The sequence below is a fragment of the Propithecus coquereli genome, unplaced genomic scaffold, assembly GCF_000956105.1.
Source record: "Propithecus coquereli isolate 6110/MARCELLA unplaced genomic scaffold, Pcoq_1.0 Scaffold9, whole genome shotgun sequence".
Classification (NCBI taxonomy): domain Eukaryota; kingdom Metazoa; phylum Chordata; class Mammalia; order Primates; family Indriidae; genus Propithecus; species Propithecus coquereli.
Genome location: NW_012155284.1, coordinates 7,597,210 through 7,607,035, shown reverse-complemented (window position 1 = coordinate 7,607,035; position 9,826 = coordinate 7,597,210). Strand labels below are relative to the sequence as shown.

The window sequence follows — 9,826 nt, the reverse complement described above, 5'->3', positions numbered from 1 at the left end:
TTAGGATGTCACACTTTAGTTTTTAAAAATCAATTAGAAACAAAAGTTAACCTGTTAATTTCAAATTCAATATTTTTTGGCTTCATATACTTGAAAATTCCTAACACTATGCTGTTGTAAAGAAAAATACAACTGCTACTTGGTTTTGCTACCCTATAATGCCAAAATTGGTTAAAAAGTAGAATGGTGGAAAACTCCCTGAGTGAGTTGATACAAATAAAAACTCAGGTGATTTTTTTTTTTAATAATACTTCTGCATTGTACTTAGTGTCAGATTAGGTTAAATTTTGCTAAAAACAGAAGGTATAGATATTTTTAAGCACTAGTGAATGGAATGACAAAAATCCAGGTAGGAAAATACAAGATATCTATATTTAAAGAGCTTATAGTCTCCAAATTTTATTTTAAAAATCTTACTGTATTTTTATGTGTAAATATTGAAAATTAGAATGGTATAACTTTAGCACTAAAAGAAACTTTAGAGATTGTTGATTTAACCCAGGGGTATCCAACATATGATGAGTTGTATAATTATTTCATTATATATTACGATGTAATAAAAATAGAAATAAAGTGCACAATAAGTGTAATGTGCTTGAATCATCCCAAAACCACCCTCCCTCTCCCCAGTCCATGGAAAAATTGTCTTCCATGAAAATGGTCTCTGGTGCCAAAAAGGTTGAGGACCACTGATTTTTAACCCACTCCCCTTGTTTTATAGATGAAAAGACTGGAGTCCAAAAGGTTGTCAATCATTCTTCATGGTCACATAACTATGAAATGGTAGAGTTGCTCCTAGAACCCATGTAGTAAGTCCAGGTTCCTTTCTACTGCTTTACACTGCTATAATTTTTTCAAAGAATTTGCATTCTAGGGAGATACAGGTAAAGACTTTGTCTTACTAGTAATGTAATCCAAAATCCATTTGAGGGAGAAATACAAAGATTATTAAGAGGTGAAGACAGTCTTCAAATTTTATGCTGTTAACCTAGTAGTAAGCACATACACTGCTTATAGAAGTCACTGCCTTATTATAGGTGATATTTTTGCCCATAACAAGGCATTAAGATTTTTAGCTTAAGTAAACCATTTATTTAATATACCCTTGATATATAAATTTCACTAATTCTACTTAATTTGCAGCTTCTGAGGAGACAGCGCAGACTTCTAGAAAACAGTTGAGCCAAAAAACATGTTGAATGGTTAAGGAAAAAAGTGAATCTACTACTTTGTACAACTAAAACATATTTGACTTACTATTTTCGTTATCCTTTACTAACAATATAAATTTTAACTGTGGTATATTTTTAGGGAAAATGGGAAGTCCCTCTGCCCAAAGTTCGTGCCCAGGGAGAAACAGAAGTATTAAAAGTTATTCGAACAGGAAAGAGAAAGAAAAAGGCATGGAAGAGGATGGTTACTAAAGTCTGCTTTGTTGGAGATGGCTTTACAAGAAAACCACCTAAATATGAAAGATTCATTAGGCCAATGGTAAGTCCTTGAAAGAGTTCAGTGACTTAAATATTAGTTCTCCTTGTTAAACTGGATAAAGTACATTACAGTTTCCTGAATTTTTTGTTTTTTTAGAGATGGGATCTTGCTCTGTTGCCCAGGCAAGAGTGCAGTGGCACAATAATAGCTCACTGTAACCTCAAACTCCTGGGCTCAAGTGATCAGACTCCTGAGTAGCTTAGACTATGGGCATGCTCTACCAAGCCCAGCTAATTTTTTTATTTTTTGTGGAGATGAGGTCTCTTGCTATGTTGCCCATGCTGGTCTCGAACTCCTGGCCTCAAGCAGTCCTGCCTGAGCCTCCCAGCGCGAGGCAGGTATGAGCCACTGTGCCTGGCCAACTTCCTTAAATTCTTAAAATTGATATAAAAAATAGGTCGAAAGATATTTTTATTGTTTTATTAATAAAGGTTATTTAGTACTTTTTCTACTATGGTCAGGAATCTTGTCTTCAGTTTCATAAGAGGTTTGAAATGAAAAAGAATTTTCATAAGAGAATGTTTTCAGTGAATTCTGACTTAAGCGTATTAGAATCATTTTCCACACGAATTCATATTTTACTCATTCAGCAAGTGATATACTATATGCCTGGCACTGCTAGGCCTCAAACCCTTCTTTTTGACAAGTTAGGAAACTTGAGTAGGACTGTTTTTATCGAAAGAGTCAATTCCAATTTAGTAAGGAAAGTATCTTAATGCTTTTGAAAATATTCAATATGCTATCATTGGAAAAAGAAAGGGAATTTAATATAAAAGTAGCTTAATTTATGTTGACAGCATTAGTAGTAATATGACCCCAATCTAAATTCTCTCCCTACCCGCAGGGAAAAATATAATTAAAGATACATCTTTCTTTGTAAAATCCCTTCAAAGAGACTGAATTAATTCTCTCAGCTAGATATTCAGCCTGCTTAGGAAAACAATCAGAGAAAGGAAAGTTTCAGTGTTAATCCTAGTGCTCACCCTGAGTAACTATTACTGGATTAAAATATTGGCCAACAACCTGTTTCTGTAATAACGTTTTATTGGACCACAGCCATGCCTGTTCATTTACGTTTTGCATATGGCTGGTTTCCCCCTCCTGCAGATTTGAGTAGTTACAAAAGAGACCATATAGCCTACAAAACCTAAAATACTTATCTGGTCCAATACAGAAAATCATTTGCCCACCATATAATCATTTGGATTATATCATAAACTCCCCTTGATTTCATAATCTTATAAATACATTTTGATAACCTTATCAGTTTTACAGGGAAAGAATATTCTAGTCAGGCTGTGCTAGGTTTTCTGTAGCTTGGCAAATAGATTTGCCCTTGTGAATTAATTGGATGGCATTCTGAATGGTGTAAGTTTCTTACAAACTTGATTAATGAATCTGTTACTAAGAACCTGATTTTGTGTTGTTTCCCCCTACCCCACATAAGACTGCAAAATGTTGTGACATTTAGAGTGCTACACCCCAAGAGACACTGTGTGACTGTGTGGCTCCATAACTGGTCTCTATAACAAAGACCTCTCTGGGCCTTCTCCAGTCTTTGATCCTTACTACCATCAACACAAAGTTAACCATCCACCCCTTTTTTCATCATGGAAGGTAGCTGAAGTATATTTTATAAAGACTTCGAATCAGAATATTTACCATTTAATCTGGAAACAAGACACTTAACCTGCCTATCCTTATTTGAAAAAATGTGGGGAAGGGTTATGTTTAAATGAGCCACTTGTGAGCTCTAGCATATTGCCTGGCATGTAGCAAGTCCTTAGTAAATGTAGATAACTAGACAAGGTAAAATCCTGAATATGTTCCTAGATAGCTCCTACATGGTAAAAACTTTACGGGAGTACAAGTGTGGGTGTTTTCCCCACATTTATCCTATTAACTATCAGATTTTTTGTCTGCAGAATTGCTAGTATTTTATTTGATGCTTTAAAGAGTGGATGGACATTATTCAACCCATGTTTTGGAGATGGTTGGAAAAAATAAGCAAAAAGGACTACTACTCATCATTAACATTTTGGACTCAACATTCTGTGCTGTGTTTGACTTACTAGGGCTTACGTTTCAAGAAGGCCCATGTAACACATCCTGAACTGAAAGCTACGTTTTGCCTACCAATACTTGGTGTAAAGAAGAATCCCTCATCCCCATTATATACAACTTTGGGTGTTATTACTAAAGGTACTGTGATTGAGGTCAACGTGAGCGAGTTGGGCCTTGTGACACAAGGGGGCAAGGTTATCTGGGGTAAGTAAATTTTTGAATATGGGGCTCTTGCTGTTCTGTAGTCCTAACAGAAATACCTTCAAGTTGATACAAAGTACGCAGCAAATTTTTAATGCAGACAAGCTAAATAAGTTAAAACTTGATGTAAATCGGATGTAAACCTTTCGGAAGAATACTTTAATAGAAAAAATAGTTATGAATTCTTTTTAAATGTAGCGTATTAGTTTCAGTTACATAAGTTTTACATAATACATTTTAGATTTATTTTGATGCTTTTTAATAAACATCATGGGAAGCAGATGCAAAAAAAATTTGAAGAAAATTCATTAACCATGAGGAGTGGAAGCGAAGCATACAGCAAACACATAACCACCACACTAGTTCAGTGATAATTAAAATGGAAATGTGTCATGCAGCACATTTTAAATTTTCTTCCTCATTTGCTTAGTTTTCTGCTTTTAGTGCCCAGGTTATCTCTAAACTTTGATGTTCTTTGAAAGAACACACTACAACTTCTTAAGTCATTTGACTAATATTTCATGTTGGCTGGCCTCAGTTATAAAATAGGTTGTTAAATTGATTTGAAACTCATTTCAAACCGGATGCATTTTCCAGGAAGAATTGTGTGGAAAAGTAGCAATGCTCAGGTCAATCCACAAAGGCCTGTTAATACAATGTACTAATAGCATGGAGCTGACCATTATTTCTAAAAACACTATTTATATCAAAATTGTCTTTAGAACTCAAAGTTGGTCTTGAATAATTTTGTAAAATCTCATTTATCCCCTGTGGTTCATTTCTTATTTCTTAAAAGTGGTAATTAGAAATATTTTAGACAAAAGTTATATTCTTTAAAATTAATTTCTATTAGCTAACATCCTTCTCTTTTCATTTTTGTTTTGTTTTCCTTAGGGAAATATGCCCAGGTTACCAACAATCCTGAAAATGATGGATGTATAAATGCAGTCTTACTGGTTTGATAGCAGTTTCATACAAGTAACTTCTTATTGAAGACTACATACCAGTTGGGAAAACCACCATTACTGTGATGTTTCTGAATGCCACCAAATAGCCTTCCATGTCTGCAGTCATCAAAAGAACTATTTATTTAATTGTATAAAACATTAAAATGTCAAGTTTTACAAAGTGGTCTTTATTTTGGGATCTGTATAGACCCATGTTCATAAAATTGAATGATTGAAAAAGCAAATCTACAACTATCCTACCTCATCAGTATCTGCATTAATGAGTGGGTATTCGGCAATGCAGATCTGTTATTACTGGAAAACCACCAGTGTAACTGAAAACACCTTTCAAAAAAGTTAATGTACAACTTAATTATGGGGCCTAGGCTAAGAAACTCTTACGTCTCAGACTTTACCAGAAATCTCTTCCAATGCATTGTTCATCATTAATCCTAAAAAATGTAGCATTAACACATGGTAATGTTGAAGTTTATAAAGTATTTACACTAAAAGTATGTGAGAGAAGGCACACAGTAAGTAGAAAAACTTCAGAATTCTTAGATAAATCTCGTCATCTGTGATTAATCCTTAACGTACCATTCTAAACATTTTTTTCCTCTCATTCACCATATATAGTAATACCTACTAGGGATAATATTTTCTACTTGAAACATGAAAAAGATGAAAAAATTATATTAAAATGTCTATTTTCTTAGCATTTTTCTATATTCTAAATTTATAGTAGTATATTTATACTTTCAGAATGGTATTAAATATTAACACATTGCCACACTAGGGAAAAAAAATTTTCCCTGAGGCCACAGTGTTTTATTAAAATAATCCTTTCTAATTTGTTATTTTTTATCATTTTCTATGCATGAGTTATATGCAACACAATCCATGTTTTTAGAATTAATTTGTCGATATTATAACAATAAGATCAACAAGATTTTCAAGAACCAGCTACAGGGTTGTTTTGTTTTTTTTTTTTTTTTGAGACAGAGTCTCCTCTCTTGCCTGGGCTAGAGTGCCATGCATCAGCCTAGCTCATAGCAACCTCAAACTCCTGGGCTCAAGCGATCATCCTGCCTCAGCCTCCCAGGTACCTGGGACTACAGGCACGCGCCACCATACCCGGCTAATTTTTTTCTATTTTTAGTTGTTTGGCCAATTTCTTTCTATTTTTAGAGATGGGGGTCTCGCTCTTGCTCAGACTGGTCTCGAACTCCTGAGCTCTAAACGATAGGCCAGCCTCAGCCTCCCAGAGTGCTAGGATTACAGGCATGAGCCACCACGCCCAGCCCAGCTACAGGGTTTTGCTTCAAGAGACCCCAGGGTTAAAACTAGCCTGAGTTAAATAGCTCACAGGGCAGTCAGTGTATTAAAAATTGGTTTAAGTAATTCCAGCGTAGTTTTAAAGGGGAAAAAAGGACTACACTGACACCCTGAAGATAATTTACTTGCAGTTACTTAGCTAATATAAAAAGGTCATGTTTCAGGGTTCTAATTTGGTCAAAGCACTTTTGTGATCTGTGTTACACATTTATGGCTTTGAGCTTTATGGTGTATATATATTACATTAATCTATAATCATGTTTTAAATTCTGTTTATTTTTTTTTACTCTGTCTGCAAAGTACAACCAATGTGATTAATTGTGCCTTTAACAAAATCATTCAATATATAAACAAATTGATTATCTAAACACATCTTCATAAACAAAATTGGGGAAAAGAATTTCAAAACACAAATCAGGAAACAATCACAAAATATAGGTTTAATTACTACTTTTTTAAACTTAAAAAAAAAAACCTACCAAGAAAACAAACGTATTAATATTCCAGTTAAGACTTGCATTTCTGAATAGTATCTTTTCTAAGTTCTATAAATATAGTAGAAGTTTTAGAACACATACAGATACTTAGGAAAAGAAAGGCTAGTTCTTGGAAATGACATTCAGTATCATAGAATCACTTGATGACAGAAGCTGAACCTTTCTCACAATTAGATTTCAACAAATGATTTTGTCACTAATAAAAATAGGTAATACATGAATGAAAAGTTCTAGAAGGTGAAAAAATTGACTTCAGGTAATTGCTGGATACTACAGAAATGAAGTTTGCTTGTTCTCTGGAACCCAACATGAAGGAAATTACTATCTTGTAAAGTACAAAGCTTGATATTAAGTATAAAAACATAAGCGTGACATCTGTAATCACACCAATGAAAGACTAGATCACACCTGAAACACCATATTGCTACTAGTGGACATACAAGGCAGAAATTTGTTTCTAAAATACTGTTACACAGATGAGTAATGTTAGTATAAATTCTTTATTTACACTAAGATCTGTTTCAGTTTGCTGGTGTGACCAAACCTTAGAAGGTAATTCCAAAGGGTAAAGCAGAACGTTAAGAGCAGATACTTAGGTAAAAGCTCAATTTGATGCAATCATAAACCTTCAAAATATTTTTCTAAAGTCACTGGAACCATTTTAGGTAGTGTTCTGGTGGTCTGGTTAAAAGTAAACCATTAATAACTAGATGTTATCCTTTCCATCTCTGCACTGAATGGAAACTTCATGAATATAGACACATTTTAAGCAGAAGACTGACATTCTAAGCCATGCTGTTTGATTTCATAAAAAATCATAATAGAACCTCTTACCTTTAAAAGTTGTAGAGGAGCTTTATAATAAATTCGTAAATATACAAATTTCTGTGATGTCTAGCAATCGAGTAATTTAGAACTAAAATTTTGCTAATAACCATCTGCTTTATATTACACAAGGAAATATGTATGTATGTACACAAAAAGAGAACTCCCTTCTCCACGAACAAAAAAGTAGTTCACAAAGGATTATGTAGAAGGCGACTGGACACTCAACAACTAGACTAGCTGGTTCAAATTATATACTTCAGTACTCTGTAATTCTGAAAGTTTTTCTAATGCCTTGCAAAAACTACAAATGTCTGATAAAGCTTATTTAGATTTAAGATAAATTTTGTTATAAATTCTGTACTCACTTAAGTTACTGAATACGGAAGTTTGATTTTCCATGTGACCTTTTTTGTCTACAGTCTATAAACCTCAAAATAAGATTTTCTGTCAGAGATAATCTGTAACAGAAGTTTTCTTCTGTGCTAAACAAAAAATTTTGAAATTGCTTAACATTCACTTAAAGTTTCACAAGTTTGTACTGTTAGTCCCCAGCAATCGTGAACAAAAAATTTTGAAATTGCTTAAAATTCACTTACTGTGAAGTTTAACAAGTTTGTACTGTTAGTCCCCAGCGATTGTAACTTTTTTTATAAACTCAGCAACTATATTCACATATCAAGAGTTGTCAGCTCAATCTTTAAAAAACTACACCTGTTTAAATAAAGTATTTTAAACAGAATAAGCAATCCAAATAAAAAAGTAAAATATATAAAAGTTATGTTTTTAAATCTAAGAAATGAAAAATGAAAAGGTTAAGAATTTAACAGAATCTTTAGTTATTTCCCTAGTTGTAACATTAACAAAAGTTTCCCATAAAATATTTAAAACAGCATGAACGTTTGATAGATTCACTAGTAACAGCCATACTTACTCTTTCAGTTAATGAGTATTTGTTGAAAAAAATAAATGGTCGAAGTGCTCTAATTTTCAGTTAGAATAACATAATCTGGCTTACCTCTGACCAATAATTTAAAAATATAAAGAACACAAGTGTTCAAAATCTTACATGATTAGTAGGGTTTTACTATTCAGCTTGCTTAAAGGTATTGACTCATTAGATCTTCCTAAAATACCAACATCCCAAAATAAAATTTATTGACATGACATCACCTGACTGCAGACTGAATAAACCTTCAGTGTCAATCTTTAGCACCTCAAATAATGACACAATGTCATAACATATTTTTTTCACACAAAGGATCAAGATCAAGCTATTTTAAAAACAGCCTAAATGGTCTCAAAACATTCTCCAATTAAGTGCAAATTTGAGTACATTTAATACTTCCAAAGAGTAAGATTGTTTTGAGATTCTCTTTGGATTCTAAGAAAATCATTTTGTTCATTTTAAAATAAATTACTATACAAAAATTAACAGTTCAGGGATTTTGTTTTTAAAATTTTCCTAGACAAAGGCTTTTGCCATGGCAACACAATGTACACATAACAAACTGCTAATAGCTTGCAACCAGTACTCAGAAGAAATCAAGAGTGAGCAAGATCAAAGGGACAACTGAAGCCTCCAATTTGATTTAAGTTCTTGTAACTACAACTCCTAGGGCAGTTTTACTCCTGCCATCTAGGTCTAAGATTGTGGGGTGCAGCTCCAAACCTACCCAAAAAATGAGTATCAAGGGTATAAGCCCACAGGCAGGATGATATTCTGACTGGGGAACAACTCTGAGAGTTAGAGAAGTGAAGGAAAGCTGAGGGGAATATAAATAAGACTCTAGAATTAGGGCAGTGGCAGGATTAAGGAGAAGCCTTAGGAAGGAGCCTCACACTTCTGAAGTATAGATGTTAACTGGGTGGGGATAAATGTATAATCTCCAGCTTAATTCATCTATCTGATCAGGACCAGATAGTCCAAGTTAAACCACATCCCTAAATTATATTAGTGGGATGTTTAACCTCATTAAATGTTGAAAGTGTACTTTTTAAGCTTGTAAGCATCTGTAAATATGCAGAGATAGAAAAAACCATACCAAACTAATACTTCAAATGGAATTTTAAATAATTAGTGCCCACATGCCACAGTTAAATTCCTAATAGTACCATTAATATCAGATGATAGAAAGAATGAGTCATTGAACAGATTTTGTGTGTACCTTTCCACAGACATTGAGGTCAATGGAAGAAATTGCATCTACAACTAGGATTAAGAGACCAAAACCAAAATATCTTCATAAACCTTTGACTGTAAGTTTCTGTTTTTGTGCTCTCATTTATTTGAAGTTTTATTTATCCTAATTTACTGACGCTTATTTTTGTTTAGGCATGTCTCCATTTTTAAAAATGGTGATTAGTTTTGATATTTAAGATAAAACTTCTAGAACCCTCACCAAGTTTTACTATTAAAACCCTTAGTATAAAAGATATCTGTGATCCTTACAAGTATTGGAAAGC

The 9,826-nt window shown here is 33.4% G+C and overlaps 1 protein-coding gene across 2 annotated transcripts in view; it reads left to right on the top strand.

Moving 5' to 3' along the window:
* Positions 1 to 4,971, top strand: part of NSA2 (NSA2 ribosome biogenesis homolog (S. cerevisiae)) — a 7,788-nt gene extending 2,817 nt beyond the window's left edge. The window contains exons 4-6 of one of the 2 annotated variants that reach the window (XM_012664574.1): positions 1,312 to 1,491; positions 3,567 to 3,759; positions 4,651 to 4,880. In XM_012664574.1, coding sequence (XP_012520028.1) covers positions 1,312 to 1,491; positions 3,567 to 3,759; positions 4,651 to 4,718 — 441 coding nt within the window. In that variant the 3' untranslated portion in view covers positions 4,719 to 4,880. Of the gene's footprint in view, positions 1 to 1,311; positions 1,492 to 3,566; positions 3,760 to 4,650 lie in introns of both variants that reach the window. The other variant, XM_012664575.1, reaches the window with a different exon arrangement.
* The last annotated feature ends 4,855 nt before the right edge of the window (positions 4,972 to 9,826 follow it).